Consider the following 25,097-nt stretch of genomic DNA (forward strand, 5'->3'; position numbering starts at 1 on the left):
AATTTGAACACTGCTCTTCCTACTTACTACTTCTGCTGTATGATTGCCTCAGCTTGGGCTGTTATAAAAAAAAACCACTGTGGACTGGGCACTTAAGGAACAGACATTTATTTCTGACAATTCCAGAGCCTGGGAAGTCTGGGATCAGAGTGCCAGCACAGTGAGGTTCTAGTGAGAGCCCTCTTCCTGGTTTGCAGATGGCCACCTTCCTGCTGTGTCTTCACATGGCAGGGAGTGGGATCTCTTCTCTTTTTATAAGAACACTAATCCCATCAGGAAGCCACCACCCTTGTGACCTAATATAACCCTAATTACTTCCTAAAGGACCTGCCTCCAAATATCATCTTATTGGGGATAAGGGCTTCTTTGAACATATGGATTTTGGAGAGATACAGTCAGTCCATAGCAGTGACCTTGAGCCCATATTTAAGTTCTCCAAACCTAGGCCCCCTCCTTGAAAAACAGATAATATGAGGCACCTGGGTGGCTCAGTGATTGAGCATCTGCCTTTGGCTCAATCGTGATCCCGAGGTCCTGGGATGGAGTCCTGTATCAGGCTCCCTGCAGGGAGTCTGCTTCTCCCTCTGCCTGTGTCTCTGCCTTTTTTTCTGTGTCTCTCATGAATAAATAAAAAAAATATTAAAGCAACAACAACAAAACAGATAATATGAGTAGCTCCTCAAATGGGGTGTTCTAGTAAAGTGTATCTGCAGGGCCTTTCACTGAGTTCTTAGTAAATATCAGCTCTCCTCATGCTGTTTTGTGTGTCAGGCTTGCCTTTGGGGAGCTTATACTCCTGGATAAAATGTCTCTCTTCATTTGTAATGCACTATTTGCCCAAATGTGGGAAGACATAATTTTACACGGGAAAAATACATATAAATTTGTGTGTCTGTGTGTGTATGCATTTGTGTGTGTGTATCAATAGCCAAGGATGGATTATAATGTGATCTGGAAAAAAAAAATATGTCATAGTCCCACCAAACCCATTATTTCAGAAATATTGCTACTTAGGGTGAGGATAGAGTAAAACATGTTGTGTGGAAAAATAACCTGAGTAAATATTTGGTGCATGTGGTATTCAGAAATGGCACAAAACATAGAGGAGGATATGTGAATGATTGAAGTCTGGGGAACATGCAAGGGAATGTGGAGTAATACATTCCTTTTTATTAAAAAAATAAAATTTTATTTAAAAATTTTAAATAAATTTAAATAAAAAATTTTAAATTTAAAAATAAATAATAAAATTTATTTAAAAAAATAAAAAAATTTCCTGCCCCTAGGATGAGTATTTTCGGGAAAAGAAGACCATCAGTTTTTGTGTTAGATTAAATTTCAACCAGCTAACTCTCACATATTCACAGAATCAACTCCCTTGGTTATCCTCTGGGTAGAATTGCAAAACCAGTGGGTTTCTTTCATTCTTGCTGGATTATGTTTTGAGCACTTGCCACACATCGGATTCTGCTTTAGGTGCTGAAAAGGTGATCATTGGCATGGTAGACAAGGCCTATGTCCTGACGGAACGCAGATTTCTTTGTGTGTTCATGTGTACACATTTGTGTAGAGATGGTCAATAGGAAAACACAAAAAGAAAGTAATTTCACACACCAAGTGCAATGCAGAAACTTCATGAGGGACCATGTGCCTGGTGAGTGGAGAAAATGGATGTGTTGCTCTAGACATGATGGTTTCTGAGGAGGTGATGTTTGAGTTAAAATCTGGAGGAGGAAGATGGACCAGCATTTGGAAGATCTATGGGAAGGGTACTCTGGCTGAGAGCATCAAATATCAACTGTTTGGAATAACAATGCTTCGGGCAAGTTTAGTTTGAGTCATGGGAATGCCATAAGAAGTTATAGGGATTAGTAGGGAGCCAGGTCACAAAGGAGCCTTATTGGTAGGTAGCAGACATTTGCCTTTTATTCTTTTTTTTTTTTTGCCTTTTATTCTAAATATATATTGAAGCCCCTTGAAAATTGTAAGCAGAGGAGGTGTGCTAAGGTGTGCTACTTTCATAGATGGTTGTAGCTGTTGAGAAGACAGTGGACTCCATGGGGACCCAGGTGGACACAGATGTGCCTGTGAGGTGCCCCTAGCAGTCATTTTGGAAGGTGATAGAGAAGACACTTTGGCTTCGCTTTTTTTTTTTTTTTTTTTGGCTTCGCTTTTATACTGGACTATTATTCTCCTGGAGAAGTTGTTTTTCTCCCACCTGGAATCCTGATAGTCTTCTCTTTCCTTAAGAATTCTTATGCTTGTCCTAAATAAAAATGTTCTGAAAACAGAACAATCTGTGGGTCATAACATGGACCAGTGATGAAAAAGGAAGAATGGTAGATGTAGCAGTTACTCTAAACTGCTTTTAGGAGATATAGATTTTTTTTTTTTTCCATTTGGCATTTGGGATCAGTTGAATTCACAGTTACATGATTCTCAAGAGCTGTAAGGGTGCATTAAGAATAATAAGGAGACGGGCTAAATGCTCCAGGCATGATGGAGCTGTAATATACCACATGTGTTATTGTTAATTCATGTTGCTAGCCCACCCTTTTAATAGCAGCCAGGAGCCATCACAGCACATGCTGTGAATATATATTAAAACAATTCACAGAAGTTGCTCTAGTAGTATTGGGTAATTGGATATTACTTGAGATCCAGAAAGGCTTGGATGCAGCTAGATAGAAATGGCATCCACTGTGACTTTTCTTTTCTAATACTGCTGTGAAGAAAGTGCTGGCTGTAAATGTTTAATCTGTGTTCCTCCCATCTGTGCTCTGGCCTGGAAAACAAGATTTTTGATGCCACAATCCCTGGATTTGAACAAGTCGTATTGCCTTGTCCTCCATTTGACCAAACTATCAGTATAGCATTTGCTGCTGAAATTGTATTTATATGTGGTGGGAAATGTTTTCCTTAAAAAATAATAATGATCTAACACCAGTCAAGAAATTGGTATTTTTACTTTTTCCTCTGTGTGTTAAAAAAAAAAATGCATGCCATGTGAACAATTGCTTGAATATGTCTTATAATTCATCATATAAACCATTTAAAATATAAATTGGAATATACTATAGATGCTATTCTGTCAATTTTTTTTTAACTTATTAGTACCTTTCTTGGTTATTCATATAATTTGAGATTGGTAAATCCATATGCTTACAAGAGATCAGCCCAGCAATGTTGATTAAAGAACAATAGGTAGGAAATAAGTTCAGGCCAGAGCATTTATACTCAGTTTTGCCAGACCTTCTGATTTTTCAAGGAAGCTTGACATTTGGATTTTTATGTGAAATCCCCCAATTTTTAAATTATGTTCTTAAATTGTGCAGGGCCTGGATGCATCCACTATATCTTTAATATGGATTTGCCTTGTTTTGAAATTAATCACCTAGTGATAGACGTTTAGATCTGAAATTCATGTTCATCACCTGTCCTGCCTTGTAATTCTTTACCACTTTCTTGGTGAAAATATCCTTTTGTAGCCAAGGGACTGATGTTCTTGAGTTACTTGGTGGAATCTTCCCTGGGTAGCAAGCACAGTAACACAGAAATATGAGTAGATAAATTCGGTAACTGTAAGTTCACAGAACTTAGATAAGGCAGATCCAGGTTTGGTAGGATCTGAAGCTTATGTAATTTTTGGAGGCTTCCTTGTGGTTAATTACGTACACACACCTGCAAGGGGCCTTCAAGTGGTAGGTTCTGAAGTCTCAGCTTCATTGGCCTCTGTAAGGACGAGAAGAAATGGAGTGAAGGGAAAAAACTCAAAGGAGAGAAGCATTGTTTTCCAGAGATTCATTAAGGGAGAGTAACCGAGGTTCTGGAAGGGAGGTATCATTTATATTGAAATTTCAACAGATAATAAAACTGTTGTGTCACAGTTATAGCCCTTTATCTGTTTATATATTTTTAAGTGGTATTTTCCCTAAAATTTTTACTACTTTCACAGATCCTTACTCTATACGGAGCTTACTATTTTAACCAGAAAGATGTCAGGCCAGATAACTTAGTTCATTCTAGAAATACAAATTGCTTTCTGTTTAACATAAATACATTGACCTTGGATAGAATTTTCTTTCAATTACTAGAGACTCCAAACTGGTTATTTACAGTATCTGTTTCACAAACAGATGAAATAGATATTGAACAAAGAATAGAACTATTAAGGAAGCAAAGATTTCATGGTATTAGCCTTCCAATAGTCTGAAGGCCAAGGAACATCAGTATTTGATATTGAATGCCCACTGAAGGGGTCAAGAATGAGCATTAATTTGCATTGCCAGGAAAATCGTTGGGAGCGATGAAAACCTGAAAAAAGAAAATCAGATGTAATGAGAAAATCAGGTAGTTGTTTGCTGAACAAAATGACAGCTCAGTGGATCGTTAGATTCTAGGTAAATAAATGATATTAAGCTCCAAATATTTTGATTTAGCTTTGGTTAAAATTATAATAAGATCAGAGATAGCTCGTTCAATGGTGCTTTAGGAAAGCTTAGAAGGCACATTGAGAATGAATTTTTGGAAAACATAAAGCATTGAAGGGGTTAGCGCCTACCTTCGTTTACAAGAAGAAGAGAGGAGGTTAGTGCATATATACACACACAGGCAGTACAGTGTTAAAGACCCTGCAGTCAAATCCCATCTTTTGCACTCAGCTATGTGACCTGGGTAAGTTATATATACTAAGTTTGATGAAAATAGTATCTAGGGTGGCTGTCAGGATTTAAAAAGTTAAAAATTGTAAAGTTTTTAGAACAGTACCATATATGGGTTTGTTGTTATCGTAGTTATATACAGCAGTTACTTTTGAACACCTCCTTTCTGTTGTGTCATCACAAAATTGTTTCTTCCATTAAGAACTTTTCTGTAAGGATGCCTGAGTGGCTCAGTGGTTGAGTGTCTGCCTTTGGCTCAGGTCCTGATCCCAAGGGCCTGGGATCAAGTCCCATGTTGGGCTCCCCACAGGTAGCGTGATTTTCCCTCTGCCTATGTCTCTGCCTCTTTCTCTGCATCTGTTGTGAATAAATATATACAATGCTTAGAAAAAGAACTTTTCTGTAATATTGAAAGGTTTGTTTTAATTGTGATATTCAAGTACCTCTGCCTCAAAAGTTTAAGTCCATATGTGTTTGTTTTTAAAGGTGACATTTGTTAGAATGCCTTTAAAGGAGAAAACTGTTCATTTAAAGCTCTAAACTATGTTTGTTACAGGGAGTTGAAATATCTTATCAACTCCATTATAATGAATGCATTGCTTATGACCTAACCTAACTGATCCTGTTACAATTCACTTAGCAGTTTCTTTCCAAGCTAGCAATATTGCATGAAAGCATTCTTTCTCCCATAAAGTGTACTTAAGTAAAATTTAGAGTATTTCTAAAATATTTAATATCAGCTATATGGCAATAGTCTTTTTTCCTAAAGTGAAAAGGTAGTTTCTTATACAGTGTTTCTTAAACTCTTTTGTTTCAGGACACTTTATACTCTTAAAAATTATTGATGATCCAAAGAGGGTCACTTTTAAATATAGTTTATAAAAAATATAGTTTTTTAAAAATATGGTTATATCTATTGATATTTATTGTAGTAAAAATTAAAACACAGAGATCTTTAAAATACTCACCTAAAATGACAGTAATAAGTCATTATACATTAGCATAAGATAAAATAAACCTACATTTTGGAAAACAAATATGAGAATGACATTGTTTTATAGTTTTGTAAATCTCTTTAATGTTTGACTTAATATGTTAATTAAATACAGTTGTAAAGACTGCCACAAAGATAAATTATATGCTCCCATGAGACATATAAAAGGATACCTAACATATTCTAGGGGATTGAGGAGTAATTGTCTTTGGAAGTGACACATAAATTGAGATCTGAACAGGAGCTGGAGGGAACCAGGCAGAGAGAACAGAATGGAGACAGACTTTAGGTATGGGAAGAGTTATTGGGATAATGGAGGGCAGGCCAGTATGGTTTGAATAGGTTGAATGAGAGGTCAAGAAACTCATGCTGAGATTTCAGTGAGGAGTTGGGGCCAGGGTCCTGTAAGGCTTTGGGACTCATATGGGCAAGTTTGGGTTTTGTTCTACTAGGAAGGGAAGAGTGGGAATGACATGACCCAATTTTCAGTTTTTTTAAAAAAAAATATCACTCTAGCAGCTTTTGGAGACTAGACTGAAATATTGAGAGGACTGCAGATGAGAAAACAGTTAAACTGTAGCAGAATATGCAAGAGATGGTGTGTATTTAGGAAGTGGTACAAAATGGGACTGATGATTGATTGGGCATGGGCAGTGAGCTCAAGGAAAGTGATTTATGTTTTATTTTTCTTCAACTCATCCATTTTCATCTAACACACGTGTTTTTGTTCTTAAATCTAGTGGGGGAAAAAAAAGAACACATCAAATTAGACCATGAAGCAGAAATTCAGTATTTGAGTCAGGGGGTCTGGATTTGTTATTGCCACCTGGGTAGAACCTTAGACGCTTGTCATCATTTATTCTTTCAGAATCATGGCATTTGTATATTCTGTACCATCTTACAGATGTTACAAAACTGCTTACAAAATATTCTGAGTGTTAAAGTTTTGATTCAGCCATTACTTGGATTTGTTCAGCAGGCGAAGGTTTTATACTCTTCCCTCTTTTGCTCATTTTAAATTCTCAGAGCTGGGTAGTTGGATAAAATGGAATCTGTCCATCATAGCCGTAGCCATCCTGAGTATCCAGATGTCAGGGAGTTTCTGCCAGGAAGGGAAGACAGCTGTTTGGAATGGGAAAGGAGTAGAGGATCCTGCAAAACATGTCAAGAGTTTTATCAGGGGAGCAAAATGACAGTTGGTAGCAGGAAAGGGTGAGCAGACACTGGAACATGTCTGGAAAAATCAATTTTGCTCATGGCTTAAGTGATAGCCTAAGACATCCAAAAATGCTTTGTGTCATGGAATACTGTATTTGTCTGGATTATCTATCCAACCAGTCTTGTTTAAATACAAGCTATAGGATTAGTAGATGGTAGTCATGCTCTGATCAGTCACTGTATGTTAGCCTGGTATTAGATAGACAGGCAGTACACTGAGTTTGTGAAAGTTTTTGCTTATGACCCTAATCCATCTGGGACATTGAAATATTGTATCTCACCCCCAATGAGAGCATGGAACCTCATCTGTCACTATTAAAAAGAACTTGAGACACGTGGTAAGATGAACTAGGTCTTCAGGGTTTTAGCTTTTCTTTGAACTGGCATTTTAGTGTTAACTCTGACTTGTGTTAGTGTTTGATTCTTACTCTTTCTGAGTTATAAGATTAACAAATAAATGGATTTGACCCTTACAAAGAATAGCATGTAGCTCTCTTAGGTCTCTTAGAACTGTCTTTTCAGATTACTCTAAAACCTCATCAAATTTGCCACAGTTTATATATAAAATCTCTTTTGGTTTTAAAATATATTAAAACCTAGTATAGCAGGTGATCTCATGGGCAACTGGCCAGTATTTCTTCCCTTTCTTGGTCGAAGCTTTCAGTTGGCATTCTGAAATATAGTTTTAGTCTTGACCTCCCTTCAGTCACTCTGGACCACATGTGGAAAATATTTTCTTATTGCCATTTTGACTTATGGTGATGTGCTTGCTACGGTGTGTGTTCATTTTGCTATAATTATATGTGCCAAGTACTTGCAGTGTATGTCTTTATCATGGTAACTGATAAGACCTTTAAAAAGTCATTAGATTTAGAAAACAGATTTAAAATTACTCCAAAAATTATTCTTGTTAACTGTTAAGTTTTAAAATATTCTCTTAAATATTACTGGATATTACCAAGTCCAGGCATTGTATGTGTTTGCAAATGGAAGAGAAGCTTTGTGGAATAGAATAGCAGAATATTCTCTGCTCCTGATTCTAAATGTTGTCAACCAGAATGGTTGCTAGAACTAGTAATTTTAATGAGATAACTTGTTGCAGGCATTTGCTAGATGGATCCATTTTTAACCTAGTAGATGGATAGGTGGATAGTTCTTCCTTTCTTTGTCCATATTTGGCAATGACGTTGCTTTTAGAAGCTTTGAGAGTTCAGGCATGATCTTCAAAATTGTAAAATTCTGGTAAGCACAACTTAAATATTTACTTGTTGTTTAAGAACTCAAGTATAGGATACTATGCCTTCTGTTTTTTTTTGTTTTGTTTTGTTTTGTTTTTACTTTTTTCTTTTTTAATCTTTGTAGAATCAAATTAGGAAAAGCAGCCTGGTAAAGTCCAAGAAATGCTGGATTGAGATTTGAGTGATTACAATTTAGTCCAGACCTGCAATTTAGAAACTATTTCCATTTTAGTAAAATTTGGTGATTAGACTAATATAATTTTTGGTTGATCAGTCTAAGTAATTAAGTATTTTTCAGTTTCAAAACCTAACCTAACCTTTTCAAACCTAAACTAATGCGGACCTGCCAAGTAGGGAAGAGCTAGACATACACTCTTTAACCCTATGTTTGTGGGGAGTATTAGAACCTAGAATCTAAGCTACTTAGTTTTCTCCCACATCTCCCTACCCACGACCACTGTCCAAACCTCACATAGTGAGATAATTGTACACAACACCTGTGCTCCTCACAGTACAATTGCAAAATCCATGAATTAATAAATCATTCCATTCTTCAGCTCTGAAAATCTTTGAATGTTAAATGTTTTAAGTTAATATCTTAAAGATCAGGAACACGGGTGTGGGTAGACATGCTTTCCAATGATGGTATTTTCAAACTGATATGTCTTTGTCTCTCTTATGTTCCCAATACTCTGAGCAGTTTTCATACACCAGTTAGCTGATCACAGTCAGTTAATGGAATCTTGAAGGAATATGTTTGCAGTCAATAGGAATTATTCCTTGAGGATACCTACAGTAAAAATTCTGGTTCATGGCTGCTTCCCTATGAGACATGTCTTAGGGAGGTGCTATGGTAAATTATAGAGAAGGCCAGAGGTATCTGAGATAACCCTGCCCTCTGAGGGCTAAAATTATCTTTTGGGAAAGATAGTGAGAAACATCTGCTGCTGGGATCTATTGAAAAACTGCTCCTTCCCCATTCCATGCAGTCCTGGTAGGATTGGCAAGCCCAGTGTTCTGCTTTCATGTAGGCACTGGACCCGGACCTGGCTAATGTCATAGGCATATGCCCCAGTGATTGATCTGTGGAGCTGGTGCATTTTCTAAGTAGGGCCAATCAGAACATGTCCATGAGATTTGATAAATGAAGAGAGAAGGCTTAAAATAGAAAACTGTTGACCTGAGTTTCAGAACCTGCTTGTGGAAGGAGAGCATGAGGCTGGAAATAAACAGCAATTGCAAACAAGTAGAATTTGGTGATGGAAAGAGGAGATAGGGAGAGAAAAACAAGAAAGGGTATGTACCTGGATTTGGATTTGTCTGATATTTTGTCTTTAGAATGCCTAGTTGTATAAGAAAATTAATTCTCTTGGAATGCCTGGGTGGCTTAGTGGTTGAGCGTCTGCCTTTGGCTCAGGTTGTGATCCCGGAGTCCTGAGATTAAGTCCCACATCGGGCTCCTTGTGGGAAGCCTGATTCTCCCTCTGCCTATGTCTCTGCTCCTCTCTCTCTGTGTCTTTCATGAATAATAATACAAAAAAAATCTTAAAAAAAAAAGAAAATTATTTTTTTCTTTCTCACTGAAGCTAATGTGATTTGTTTTTTGGTATCTACAACAAGGAGTCTTGAATAATGAACATAAGAAACCACCAAAGAACACAAAGCTGGCGTGTCTTAAAGCACCGTGTATTTTCAGAGAGAACGATCCCCTCTTTTGTTTTGCTTTCGGGTTGGTGGAAACATCTCAAGCATTCCCTGAATGCTAGTCTAAGAGCTTGTGTGGGTAGCAAAGTACCTGACATAAGCAGCTGCCCCATTTTGAAGAACTGCCAGGAAACCACTATTTCCTGGTCTCTCAGAAAACCATTAGTGCTCAGGATTGTTCTACCACTTTTCTTTTCCTTCTAAATTTACACATCTTCCATTTCAAACTAGTTTCTCCTATTTGATCCTTTCAGCCCCCTGCCCCAATACTGTTGCCTTTCATGTATGTTGCAGACTGCATTTTTTTTTTCCCAAAGTAAATTATCCCGTTTCCTCACCACTGAGGTGTGTTTTCCCCACTCCTCTTCTTACTAGTTCATTATTCTTTTACTTCTTAAAAGACTCTTTACTTGGCTTTAGAGATATTTCTGCTTACACAACCCTATTATGGTAAAGAGATCCTTTTTTTTTTTTTTTTTTTTTGAGAAAATGTTCTATACTATTGTAGGAATAGATATTAGTCTTATCTCAAGAGGTGCCTTCTGTTTGAAGCCTTATTATCACTGAGGTCTTGAGAGTCTGTCTTCTGTTAGAGTTCTGCTATAATGGACACAAGTTAAGCCTTTCAAATCCAAGACAATTGTGTAAACATTGTTTCCGTAGTAAAATGCCTTTGGTCTTTCCTATTAGTGGAAACCATATGGCTTTTTGGATCTATGTCCTGATGCTGGGAGTTCCCCAGAGTCTCTTTTTATGAACACAAAGTGTGGCTGGAGGTAGGGCTTGTTTTAAATATACCTCATACCTTAAATTGGTTTCCACTGGTAGCCCCAAAAAACAAGTTGATGAATGCAAGCCAGAAAGACAGCACATGCTTGAAGAGAAGTTTTTTTTTTTTTTTTTTGCCTAGTGACTGCAAGAAACTAGCAGCTTAGGAGACATAGATTGGGAAGAATATGAGGACCAGAGCTGGGCATAGACAGACTTTGGCATTGTTTGGAAGAACTGAGCCAGTGTACTCTCTCCTGAAATAAAAAATGTCATGAATACATGACAGCATGTTATCTAAGTAATATAACAGTATTCTCTGAATACTGTATGTACATTTGTATGTACATATTAAACATATTTTTTATATTAGTACACACATATGTTGGCTCCATCAATAAAAAGTGGACAGCAGCTCAAGGATGGATATCGTAGCAATAACATGGGATGCAAAAGTCTGTGGAGGAAGCTAAGACAACCTATAGAATAGTCTTTAGAAATGTAGGTTTCTCCTATCAGAATGATTAGAATGCCTTAATCCCATTGATTTCGTATCTTTATTTCTTTTCAACCACGTGAAACAAAACAAAGCAAAAATAACTCAGTTCTTAATGAATCCATTATAATTACTTTGATAAATCAAAGAACAAGCATAAGTGTCTCAAAAAGAACGCCAATCTTGCCACGAATAATACAATTACTTTAAGCAATTTAAGAATTTTTCTACAAATAACTATGTTTTTAAATATAGTCATTTGCAATAGTTCCTCTGTGAATACTTACGATGCTGACTATGAAATTGTGTTCCTTTGTCTTATTTCACTCTCAGTATATAGAAGTTTCTTGTTTTAGATTTAACTTTGTTTTATGATTATGTAGAGTACTTACATGTTTCCAAAATCGAATCTATAAAACAAGGTAAATGTGAAAAAGTGTAACTGTTCTCTCCTACTTGTATCCTATCTCTTCCTCCCACAGATTTTTAATAGTTTTTCATTCTGTTTTAAAAACAGAATGCAAAAAATAAATAAAAACATAATACATAGATACACATAGAGTTATAGACATATATGTGTGTACAATTGTGTGTGCACATATATACACATATGTGTGTATACCCATACACAGGTATCTGTGCCCCTCCTTTTTTTTTTTTTTTTTTTTTTTTACAAAGTTTGGGGTACTCTACACAATTGTCTCTGATTTGTTTTCCTTAGCGAAATATTCTAGAGAGCCCTCTGCTGTACTTTCTAGAGATATTTTCTTATAGTCTCATAGTATTCCCTTGTGGGATTCTGTCCTATTTTATTCAGTCCATTCCCTATTTATAGATATTTTTATTACTTCCAGTGTTTTGTTTAATAAATAATGCTGCAATGAACAGCTTTGTGCATTTATCCTTTTTCTCTTTGTCAGATGTCTTTTGGATAAGTACCCAGAAGTGGGCTTTCAGTGTCAAAGGATACATGCCTATGTAATTTTGCTAATTATTGATAAATTCCTTTCTGTATGGTTTGTATGTGCCACTTTGCATTCATGCCAACACTGTAGGAATGTTTCTATTTCCCCAACTTTGACCAACATACCTGTGGTTGAACTGAAAGCTATACCTGTCTGATAGGTAAGAAATGGTACCTTAGTATACTATTATTTTGCATATCTTCTTAAAAGAAAAGTTGAATTTTTTTCCATATGGTTAATATTTATTTGCATTTATTTTTCTGTGACTGATTAGTTCATATTTCTTACTTTTCTTTTTTAAAAAAGATTTATTTGAGAGAGTGTGCACATGTGTAAGGTTGGGGAGGGTCAGAGGGAGAAAGAATTTCAAGCAGACTCTATGCTGAGTGTGGAGCCTGATGTGGGGCTCAGATCTCAACCTGAGTCACAACTAAGAGTCAGACATTCCACCGATGGCACCACCCAGACACCCCTCTAACTTATTTTTCTATGTGATTATTGATCCTTTTTTCCCTAATTTTTGAAGTCCTGTACATATTGAGGACTTTTTTCTCTGGTGTAAGTTATAAATATCATTTCCTAGTCTGCCTTTGGAATTGTTATCATAAAATATTTACTATAATCACCTTATATATCTTTCTCTTCCTTTATTGCCTCTGGATTTGAAATCATAATTAGACAAGTTTTCCTCATTCTTAGATTATTGACAAATTCACCTGTGTTTTCCTGTAGTACTTAATTTCATTTTTTCATAGTTAAATATATGATCCATTTGAGATTTATCCTGGTATATAGTACAAAGAATGGATATGATTTTATCTTCCATGTGACTATCTGCTTATCACATCAGTGCCTATTAACAACTCCATTTTCCCCTCTAATAATTTGAGGAAACAATATTTATCATGTCCTGAATATTCAGCTGGGTTTATCTTTTACCTCTTTGTAAAAAGTAAAAAAAAAAACTTCCTCAAAATCCCATTTCATAGATTGCCCCTTACTCTCCTCATTGTCCAAAAATAGGTCACCTGCATTTCCTAAACCAGTCCTTTGCAAAAGGAATGGCATTTCTCCTGTTGGTTTATCATAGCCCAAGGTTTTATAGGGGAAAGTGCTGGGGCTAAATTAGAGGTAGTTAGGTTAAGAGAGATGGAGGGATGGAGAGACGGGGATAGACATCAGTTAAATCACAATGTATTAGGTATTCTTTCTGGATTAAAAGCTTCTTGGGGGGCAGCCCAGGTGGCTCAGTGGTTTAGCGCCGCCTTCAGTCCAGGGCCTGATGCTGGAGACCCGGGATCTAGTCCCATGTCGGGCTCCCCGCATGGAGCCTGCTTCTCCCTCTGTCTGTGTCTCTGCCTCTCTCTCTCTCTCTGTGTCTCTCGTGAATAAATAAAATCTAAAAAAATAAAAAATAAAAAAAAAATAAAAGCTTCTTGGGGTCAGAGTTCTAACATGTCTTCATGTCCCTAACCACCAGCACAGTGCCTAGACATATTACAGGTTTGGAGATGATTATTAAAGAACACTAAGTTGAGATAGTACTATTAACTGTAGTTTTATAATAAAACAACTATTTTTTCTACAACCTAGCAATAGTATGGCTGAAATAAAGATACTTAAAGTATATTAATCACTAGGTTCATAAGATCTAATATGCTGGATAAATGATTTAGCATTTGTTTTTTTTAAGTCCTCTTTTGACGTTTGAATGCTCTGCATAGAGTATCTTTTTTTCTGAGAACTTTATTATATTTTATAAACATTCCTTTTCTCTGGGTTGTGGTAGATGGGAAGCAGTAGATTGCACATTTTCTTAAAGACGAATCAGTGTGTTCTCTGTCACCTCAATACCACCTAGCTCTGTACCTGAAATATTGCTGACATTCTCTTAATATTTTTATCAAATGAATGAATGAATGAATGCTATCTCCTTTTTACAGCCAGTCGTGGAAACTTAGAGCTAAATTGCTCTCTCATGTCACTCAGCTGAAAGAAAAGTCTAAAACTTGCACACAGAAATCCATTGCCTTCTCTAGTGATTATATTCTTTTATATTCTTGGAGCTACAATTTTATAGTCCACAAACATGGAATCATACTATTGAGAAAGCAGGCTTTTGTGGAAAATAATAACCAATGGTTTGAAAAGATAGAGGACTATTTTTTAACAGAGATTGAATAATAGCTATATTGTATAAAAGAATGAATTTATTCTTAACACGTGACTAATACAGAAAAAGAGCTAAACAGCTAAACTTAATTTCAGAATTATTTGCCATATTGGCCTCTGTCTCAGCTTCTTTTCCCATAATGTGAGCATTTAGGATTTTCAACTTCTCAACCAAAGTTTGACTTTTATATGGTGCTTAAATGTCAGTATCTAATTTCTCAAGATGAGTTTACAGTTTGGGATAGGTGACTTTAGAGTATACTCTGCTCACCTCAGACAGGGCAAAGGATAAAGAAAATCTGTCAAGTTCTGATAATCTGTATCTCTTCATAAGCTTCTCCAATAAAAATGTGATTAAAATGTTTCATAAGGGTAGGGTTTTGCCTGTGGCAGTTTGAATTTCCTCAGCTTAACACATCATCAGTATGACATGTCACGCTTGGCTTTGTCAGCAATTCTTGTACACAGATTAAGTGTAAACATTTAAAATGACAGATTTAAATGTACTAAAGGAGCTGCTGGTAAAATGACACAGGTAAAGTGTTTCTAATAAAAACAGTATCGTCAAGTACTTACCAGATCTGGATTGGTTGCCTCAGTGTTCGTTGGGCATCTCCACTCGTGGATCACACAATATGTTCTTAGCAGCTCCTAGCCTTCTCCAGGTGGGAAGTTGACTCTGGTAAGATGTGTTCAGAATTGAGCACAGAAAAATTGGAATTTATCTGCAAAAGGAATGCAGCCTCTATTTTAAGAAAACATTAGCCCCACCATACTCACACCAATCAACATCTTGAGTTTTCATATTTAGCGTGCCTAACATTTTTTCACACGTTCTTACTGTAATGCCAAAACAGATTACATCAAAAAGATTTTCTTTTTTAAGAGACATTGAGTAGAACATACATATGGATATATTCTATAGCTTTTTGATATTTTCTAACGTGTTATATTGATTTCTCCCTTTTTCCCCCCTAGGTATTTACTGGTATTTTCTCTCTGCCCCCGTCCTGAAAATATATAAACTCACACTCACACTTCCTACTTAACTAACATACTTGAGAATATTACTTTGCTAAACAACAAAGTAAATCTGGCTTTCCTAGGTATGTTTTGAGATTTATTTTTAAAAATATTTTTGCTATTTCCTCCAAGTTCACTTTCAACCCACTTATGGTGTGGCTGTATGTATGTTTATGCACGTGTGTGTGTGTGTGCAGGCACACATAGGTACTCTTTTGAGGTGGGTCTAGTGGGGGGAAATCTATTTATTGAGGTAAGAGTTTCAGTGAGATAATAAGAATATATGTGAAATTAAACTGGACGAGTAATTGCAACAGAAGTGAACTATTAAAGGAACAGTTGACTCCAAATTAAATTAGCAAAAATATCTGGTGTGGAGGTTTATTGAAGAGCAGCTTCTTTTTCATTACTACACACACACACACACATACACACATTCAATAAAGCACCCTGTTGAAACTTAGACTGTCCACTTAGAAATGCATACCGAGTCTGCATTTTCCTTAAACAGGATAATTTAATGGCAGAACTGCCTACCTGTTCTGCATTCTTGTAAAGAATTATGCTAATCTTACAAGGGGCCCTGCATTGCATGATTGATAAATTCATCTTACTTCCTCCTTGCCTCCTGTATGCCTTAGAGAACTTAGCTATAATGGATTAGGTTTAATTCTTATAGTCTTATGTTGTTTTTCTGACATGTTAAGTCGGAAAAAAAAAAAAAAAAAAAAAGGCTGTGCTTTTGGCAATAAATCGTGGCCTGCTGGGAAAATCCACCCCTGCCCAGATGTGCCAGGTGGCCATCTACAAAGTCAAGTAACTCTTGAGTCTGAAAGAGCTGTTTTCCCTCTGAAGCTTACTCACACCATGCAATGTACTGAAGACATGTTGGACTGTGGTTTTTATGTCACAAGCCTTGGGTCCTAGAAGCAAGCAAGGAGAAATACTGTGCCCTCTAAATTTTAACAACGGCAAGAACAAGAAAATTTAAGAGAAATTCATAGTTTCATCTCCTTGGACTCTTTTTAAGTATTATGTTTAAGACCTAAATTAAGTTTTAAAAACAGAATTTCTCCAAAAATGCATAAACACGACCATGAGGCTTGTGGATACACATACACAAATATGTGAACACATGGATACTTCTATATGTTCAGTCCCTGCCCATTAGCCCGACCCTTGGCATCTACCACCATCCTTCTCACCTCTTCTCTGCACAGATTACCTACAGGGAACAAACTTCTTTTGAACTTTCCATCTCTTGTACTCAAATACTAATTTTTAGGTGGCTGAATCCTTGGGCTAGTCATTTCTGGCACAATCTCAATCCTTTTACCCTATAAAAGTTGCTTTTAAATTGTGTATCCTATAAAAGTTGCTTTTTGCATATTTGTGCATAGATGTGAAGATAGTTGGGAAGTCCTGACCTTTGGTTATACTTTTATGTTTTTCAACATGTTCATATATCACTATAATAACACACATACCTGTGTGTATGTGTACTTGTACATACATATCTGAAAGGACTTTTTGTCATTGTTTTACAAAAGTGGAATTTTATTCCTTTAATACTTATTTGTGGGGGCATCTGGATGGCACAGTCAGTTAAGTATCTGACTCTTGGTTTTAGCTCATGTCCTGATCTCAGGGTTGTGAGGTCAAGCCCCACCCTGGGCTCCATGCTGAACAGAGAGTCTGTTTAAGGCTCTCTCTCCCTCTATCCCCTCCCCTATGTGTGTGCATGCTCTCTCTTAAATAAATAAATAAATCTTTAAAAAAATAGTTATTTGTAGAGATCTTTTTAAAGCCAGTGAACAGCTCTAATTCATCACTTCGAGTGGCTGGAGCGTAATTGTACAACTGTTCTCTGGCTGGTGGTATTCATTTGTGTGCAGGCATCATGTTGTTTTGTTGTACCACTACAAGGAAAGCATATATGATATTTTTAAAATTAAGATATAATTGACACATAATATGTTTTTAATGGGATAGATCATTAGACATGAGAGTACTTGATTTAAGAAATGGATATTTTTAATCTTAATAAATGCTGCTAGATTGTATCTCAAAAATAAAAAACCCGTTAAAGTTCACATTTTAACCTACCATGTATTAGAATACCCATTTCTCTGAATTCTCCCCAGGGATAGATATTTCTACTTATTGTCATTTTTATCAGCCTGGTAAGTATTATATCTTACTGTTTTGTTCATTTAAGATTCCCTGACTTCTAATGAGTTTGAGCATCTTTTCATTCCTGTTGGCAGTTTATATTTGCTTTTTTAAAAAATACCTCGTCATTTGTTTACCCATTTTTACGTTGTTTGTCCCCTCCTTGTCTCTTTGTAAGATCACTTTACCTTTCATGATCTTATTTTGTCCTTTCTGAAATTTTTTTCTCTAAGTCCAATGTTTTGGGAGTGACTTGCTATTCATTTCTGCATTCACACATATGTTCTTAGATTGCTTGCATGTCAGTTCAAATGGGAAGACATATGCTGGAAAAATAAGTTATTTTAAAGTTGCAGAGGACTGTGCATCTAGAGACAAGCACATCACGGAAATTGTATTTGTCAGAACTATTAGTTTCAAGATAGAGCTTTCAGTAATAAAAACTCTTGATGTGATCTAGGGGTAGGAGGTTCATTCCAGGTCCTTTCCATATTTTAAAAAGAGATTGTCTTTATTTCAAGGGGGCAAATATTGGTGATTTTTCTGCCTTTGTTGAAGGATATTAAGAGTATTATTATGACAAAAATATTTTTTCTGGTGTAACAGTATTCTATGAGGATGAATCCTCTCATTATACAGTGTCTGAAATTTTCCAGTTACTTCTTGAGTCTTATTTTTAGGTGTATGTGTTTCTTTATCATTTGAGTGTTATCATTTTTTTTAAAAACTCTGTCCTTTGAAATAATTGTAGATTTACAGAGTAGCAAATAATGCAACAGGGAGGTCCCATGTATACTTCATAAATCTTGTCAGCTTGCATATTTATAGTATAGTACCAAATGAGGAAATTTTCATCGGTGTAATACAAATTTATTCAGATTTCATCAGCTTTTCTGTGTGTTTGTGTATGTATGTGTTTCTATTTGGATTATTTTTTAACTCCAATACATGAAGAACATTCATCTGTCACTCACATTTTAAGTTCCAGATTCATAAATGAAAGTAGAACTAAGATCATGATAAAAGTAGAGCATTGGAATAGTTTTCTGAGTGATCATGTGGAATGCCATTCTGTGAGTACTTTCAAACAAATTAGGAAAGATTCCTCAAAGTGGGTATAGCTCCATGTAGGCCTGCAGGAAGGCAGGACATGTAGAAAATGCTCTCTAAAGATCCCACAGTTACCCATTCTTGGCCTTTTGATGAGAAACAGTTCAGCACTTTTACACTGGGCCAGTAGGGACTGTCTCTTGTTTAAGAATATATAAATAAATAATTAATGAGTATTTGTGGGAAGGTATGTTCTCCTGACTACAGTGACACCTGCTGAGATTGCTTGGATTGTAATTTTATAACAGCTTTTTCCTAAATTAATCACATCTCTGTAATCAGGCAACCGTAGCTACTCTTCAGAAGTAATGTCTCATGTACAACTGTGAATAAGTAAATTAGTGCCAACTAGCATCTGACCACATGCTGTGACAAAGAATGTGTTCTTGAGCCGCAGCACTTCCCTTTCCTTTATGAATTGTCTTAGGGGATCTCTAGCACTTTAACAGTCAAACCAAGTGAGGGGATTATTGCTGATCCTCCACTGGAAATACAATCTGGAAATACTTTGATATTAATGGCATCCATAGACTGCAGGCCATAAGAGGGAAAAATCTGCCATCTTAGCTCACTGGTCCAATTCCTTATTTTTTTTTTTTATAAGTAAACATGTTCCAGAAAAGTGAAATGATATTTTTACAGGTGTAAAGATAATAAGTACCAAAGTCTTGACTAAAATTCAGGAATGTCCCAGGCACCTGGGTGGCTCATTCAGTTAAGTGTCTGACTCTTGATTTCAGCTTGGGTCATGATCTTAGGGTCATGGAATCAGACCCTGCATTGGGCTCCATCCTCAGCATGGAGTCTATCCCTCTTCTCGGCTCCCTCCCTTTGCTATCTGTCTCTCTCAAATAAATAAAATCTTAAAAAAAAATAAAATTCAGGAATTTTCTCTGGAAAGATATTCTTGCCACAATAACACTGTAATACTCTGATCACTTTTATGGATGAAATAATTTTATAGATCATTTTATGGATGAATTAAACCAGTGTCCTAATATCCTGTGAATAGTCTACAAAATTTTCCCAGATTATTTTTCTCTTCTCTGTTACTGGAATATTCTAAGGAGACATAGGCGATCCTGTGGCAGGCAGCCATCTCTTGTGATGAACAACTGATCTGGTCGGAGTAAATATGAGCGTTCTCATGCTCATGCTAGGCCAACATAACATAATTTAAAGTTTTGTAAAGCTTTTTTTTTTTCCTCTCCAAGAATCCAGAAGAAGTTTAATTGGGGTCTAGTGTAGGTTTTTGCTGAAGGTTTGAGTAGTCTTCAGAACCAATATACCATGGACTAACTCAGCTGTTCATTAGCATTGACTATTAAATGTTATAATGGAAAAATTTGAAACATAGGCAAAAGTAGAGTGACTAGTATAATAAATTCCCACATAAGCCATAGGATTCAGCACTACAAAGGTGATCAGTGTTGGTTTTAGAATGAGTACACACGAATAATTCTGTTTCCTTACAGATGGCCCTTCTATTCCTTTGCGGGGAAGAGGTTCTGGAGTGTTGTTAAATGGTCCTTTCCATCTGGCTGTCTGCCTGATGTAGTATCTCTCTTCTCTGGCTGTCTCTTGATAGTACTTCACAATAGTATTAGTGTTAAGGGTAGCACTCAGAAATGTAAACCCACGATATAGAATGTAGAATAATGGCTGGAATACTCTGTGGGTGACTAGAGGGAGCCATATTTTCCATAACGTGTCTGGCCACTTCTGGGTTGGTGAAATAGCAGGGGAGTGTCTGAAGTACATCCTCAGTTTCTGAAATAACAGTGGATAAATGGCTACATCATTTGTAAGATCTGTGAATTAGATTAGATACAGGTGAAATCTGTATTGGAACAGGAAAGACCTTTACAGAAGCTTGAGTCTCTTCAAATTTGGCTGAGTACTATTAGCACAGGTCCTGTTGTAAGTGAGGTAAATGGTTCTCTTCCCTGGTGTATTTAAAACGTTTTTTTTTTGTTTTGTTTTGTTTTTTAAGATTTTATTTATTCATGAGACACACAGAGAGAAGGGCAGAGACATAGGCAGAGGGAGAAGCAAGCTCCCACCGGGGAGTTTGATAGGGAACTCAATCCCAGGACCCTGGGATCATAATCTGGGCCAAAGCAAGATGCTTAACCATTGAGCCACCCAGGTGCCCCCCCAACTGTATTCTAATAAGCTCTTCTGAAGATAGGGACTGTGTTCTCGCTGGTTGTCTGTGTCTAATGTCTGGAGATGAATGTTGACATTTGTTGAAAGGATGGTGGATAGATGGATGTGTAGATGGACAGGAGTGAAGAAAGGCATCTTATGGAATAAAACTGAATCAGTAGCCTCAACATTTTAGATGTCAGAGTGTGATGTCAGAGTGTTTTAAAACCTGGCTGGCCCATTTTTAAGCAGATATCATGAAGGAAATTATAGCATTGAAATAGGCCATTCTATTATTGTCTCTGGTCACATTTTTGGAACCCATTTAAAAGTTCAGTGACAGTTTCTCTCTCTCTCTTGCTTTTTATTTATTTATTTTTTAAGAAACAAAAAGATTATGATTCTAGAAGAAATACACTGGTGCTTCAGTTTAATGCTGTCCTTGAAGTTCAAACTATAGTTTCTCGGTAGAGGTTAAGATCTGGTTATGTTATACGATAATTTTGACATTTTAATGATTAAATTTGCTTATCCTGGGCCCATTTTATACACAATTCCATTCTTTAAAAGTAATTTTGGTAACATGTAGCATAATTCTGGTGATAGATCCTGGAAAAAGGTGAGGATAAAAGTAACTGGGACATGTTAGGGAATATTGTGTTCTGCTCAGTATTATCTGCAACAGAAAAATCAAACATGGTCAAACAGAATTTGTAGGATTCATGTAACTCATAGGCCACTGTCAAATATCAGTCCCTGAAATACTGGAAAGGAGGTTAGCTATCATTTCTCATTTTGCAGATGGAATGCATGGAAGAGGAGTTGGTTAACTTGATCCCGTTGGCAACAGAACCCTCCTTGGCACCTCAGGGGCACCCTCAACCACTGTCTCTGATCCACTATCTCTGACCCCCTATTTCTGCTTTCATAGCCGGGGCTCAGCATTGTCCTCTGCATTGAGGCTCTGTATTCCTAAGAACCTTTCTGTATTTTTCAGGTCTTATTTTGTCTGTGTTAAATAGGACCTTTTTTTTTTTTTTCTTGCATTTGCTATCCTGTGAGGTGTTTTCTGTTTCAGTATCTTGGTTACCCTATTCTGGATACCACACAACATGTTACTAAAGGGTTTACAATGTTTAGATTAGGAACAACACAATGTGGCATAAAATGCTTAGTGTAATAAGAGAGTATTAGTATCTTTCTCTCAAGTTAAGGCAGTGGGATTAATGTCTATTAGTACAGTGTTTTACATTTTTTGTCAACTACATTTCTCCTCCTCAACATAAAATACAAGAAAAATTATATGTTCTCCCTTCCTAATTCAGGAATGCATCCATTAGCTCTTCACAGTTCTTCTGGATTTCTTCTTAATCCTCAAGTGCTTTTTAATTTATACTTAAATGTATTTCTACTATTCTTGAAATTACATGGAATGTTTTAGTAATTTACATACTTCAGGCTAAAAACATAACAAAAACATAAAACCAAAAACTAAATGGAGTCCCAAAGGTCAGTTTTAGGAGAAGCTACAGAACTTTGTGCCTTTTGTATCTTATTCTCATGACATTAATTCTCTCCCTGACATTCATTTCCTTCCAATCAAGGCTAGGAACCTCTGACATTTGACACACTTTTCTGAGGGCACACAATTAAATAGCAATGAAATGTGATGGTGGTCTTCCAATTTCAGTGGACTCCAAGGTTCCTTAGTCCATTATGTCTCAATTTGCTGGTTTCCTCATTCATAGGATATAAATTTAATGCAATGTGTCTCACCTGACTTAAAAGAAAAAAACCCCAACAGATTAGGTGATGTCAGAGAGCATCACACACAGTAAGAATAGGTATTGTTTTACAACAATTTTATGATATGATCTCTCTGTTAAGTATCCTAGATTATGAAGGGAAATTTCCTTCTTACTGATATTGCACTTGCCTACATCCCACCCATCTGAGTGGTGAGCCACAGCAATGAGCACAAACTCTTAACCAAAAGTTGACTCTCAGTATCGGGTTTACTTGGCTCACTACCAAATCCACTTGTATGATTTATTCTACTTTGGGTTAATAACTAAGCACCAAGCCTTTCCTACAGCTAACAGTAGCATGATTTCTCTGATAACTCCTTCAGAAAACAATACCTTAACTTGAATATACTGGAAAGAAAAGTAAATATTTTAGACTTCTACATTCTCCATTACCCATGAGGGAAATATTTTAATGATCTTGTGCTCCATATAGTTTAAATTTATAGTTGAAATTTTGTTCTCTGCAGTAATACTGCTGTAGATTATTAATAAGCTCTCATTCTTTGTGAGATAATTTGTTACCTTAACACCAGTGCCAATGCATTTTCCTCTGGATCTCTTGAATTATTCCATCCAAATGGGAAGAATTTGCCAAGAAGATAGAAAGAGAGATTGAGAAATGTAGACTTGGTTAGTTAGAAAATGGCACCTGTGCTGGACTTCCCCCCGCCTTGGGTATTTCTCAAAACCACAGGCTGACAGGGTTGGTGTTTTGCAGGTGGTTCTTGGTTAGACAAAAGGGAAGAACATCCTCAGCCCTAATGAACGTGCCATGTCTGTTATGTGTGCAGGCATTCTCCTTGGAATACCAGTAAAAGAAAATTAAATCAACTCACGACAGCTATCTTGCATATCTCACCTGGGAAGGTATGCATGTGGTAGGACAGGCACTGCTTAACATTAATCAGCCTCCTGAAGTCATTACATTCATGAGGAAATGTAATTCACATGTGATTACTTTTTAATTTACTCTGTAATCACATTCCAAGTGAACGGGCCAAGCTTAAAATGAAATTTAAAAGTCAAATACTGCTTTGTATTAGGAATTCACAATTTTTATATGCACTTAGGTTAATAAAGATTTTACAATAACCATTTGTGGCGGAGCATATGATAATTTTTTGATGAAAGTTAGTGCCATACCTTAGATAAAACGTATTTGATTTCCCTCCAAGTATTCAACTGGACCCAGGGAGTCTCAGAACTCTGCTGAATTCCTGCTTCATCTAAACTTTATTTGAAAAAAAAAAAAAAAATCATCCAAGCATTCCTCAATCCCAGATCTGAGGTTGCAATGAACTAATGTATTTTTAATTTGTACTGTGCCTGTGAGGCGTATCCATTTGTTTTATCCATCATCAGAAAGTGTGTACAGAACCTTATAGTAACTGACTTGAGCTCATCAAGGGGAGTGCCAGTGCCTGCAGTAAGAATCTTCCTCCAACACTCTGGCCTTTCAAGTTTACAAAGTTGCAAAGCTGCTGTGTTTGTTTCATAATAGCATTTGCCTTTAAATGAAAAGTGTGAAAGCCTACAACCAGCTAGTTGTGGGTAGAAGAGGATAGGTGTGTGCTTTTCTTCATCAGCCAGAACTGAGGTCGGCTGAGAGAAATGTACAAAGGATTTACAGTTTCTAGTGAATACAAGGCAAATTTTTATTGTTTGGTCCTACTTGGCATTGGACTAAACAGCCTCAAGAAGTACTAAGATCTTTTTCCCAGAAAATACACCAAATCTGAGTTCCACTTTCCAGGATTGCTGTGTAGTGTTGCCAAACATTAGTTATTAACTCTCAGGTTTTAAGATATTTGTGATGTCTTATGCTAACTTTGCTATTACTCACCTTAGTTCATTTTGTTTTGTTTTAACTTAAAGTACTTTGGCATTGTTGTAAGCCAGTACTATTTAATAAAAATATAGTGAAGCAAATATGAGATTTTCTGGTATCCGAGTTAATAAAGGAAAAAATTAGCAGATGAAATTAATTATAATGTATTTAATCTATTATATCCTGGCTGTTATCATTTCAAGGTATAATCAGTATACAACCCTGTAAGATGAGCTTTCTTACATTCTTTTTTTCATAATACTCTTTGAAATCTTGTATTTTATATATACAACACATCTCATTTTGGACTAGGCACATTTCAAGTGCTCAAGAGCCGTATGTGGCTAGTGGCTACTGTATTGGACAGAGTAGTGTTAAGGTATGGCATTCATAGAATCATGACTTTGAGATACTGGTTATGTTTTCTTTTCTTCTTTGGAATAAGATTTATTTATTTACTTGAGAGAGACAGAGACAGCATGGGTGGAGGGAGGCGAGGAAGAGAAGCTCAAGAAAGCTCCCCACGAGTGCAGAACCCAATGAGAGCCTCAATCTCATAACCCTGAGGTCATGACCTGAACCTAAACCAGGAGTCAGACACTTAACTGACTGAGCCACCCAGGTACCCCCTTGGTTATATTTTCTTAAATGCCCACTAAATAAATGCATTGCTTTTCAATTTTTTTAAAGTTAAATTTAGTGAATGAAATATGCACCTTACTCTGAGAAATCCTGACTTAATAAATAGTTTATCTGCTTGGTGGCTATTTACATGATAGACATCCCTCATGT

General features: G+C 36.4%; 1 protein-coding gene and 1 long non-coding RNA gene across 21 annotated transcripts in view; one reads left to right on the forward strand and one right to left on the reverse strand.

The window, feature by feature from the left end:
• FHIT (fragile histidine triad diadenosine triphosphatase) overlaps positions 1–25,097 on the forward strand; it is a 1,386,045-nt gene that overhangs the window by 906,129 nt on the left and 454,819 nt on the right. The window contains exon 1 of one of the 20 annotated variants that reach the window (XM_072785588.1): positions 9,276–9,407. The exons of 17 other annotated variants lie outside the window; for them this stretch is intronic. In XM_072785588.1, coding sequence (XP_072641689.1) covers positions 9,371–9,407 — 37 coding nt within the window. In that variant the 5' untranslated portion in view covers positions 9,276–9,370. Of the gene's footprint in view, positions 1–9,275; positions 9,408–25,097 lie in introns of those variants that run through there. 2 more of the 20 variants (XM_072785592.1, XM_072785590.1) reach the window with 2 other exon arrangements.
• Positions 5,715–14,943, reverse strand: LOC140610075 (uncharacterized). The gene is made up of 2 exons (XR_012011852.1): positions 14,793–14,943; positions 5,715–6,807 (listed from the first exon to the last, which is right to left on the reverse strand). It is a non-coding gene; the product is annotated as an uncharacterized lncRNA (long non-coding RNA).

This window comes from Canis lupus, chromosome 19 (genome assembly GCF_048164855.1).
Source record: "Canis lupus baileyi chromosome 19, mCanLup2.hap1, whole genome shotgun sequence".
NCBI lineage: Eukaryota > Metazoa > Chordata > Mammalia > Carnivora > Canidae > Canis > Canis lupus.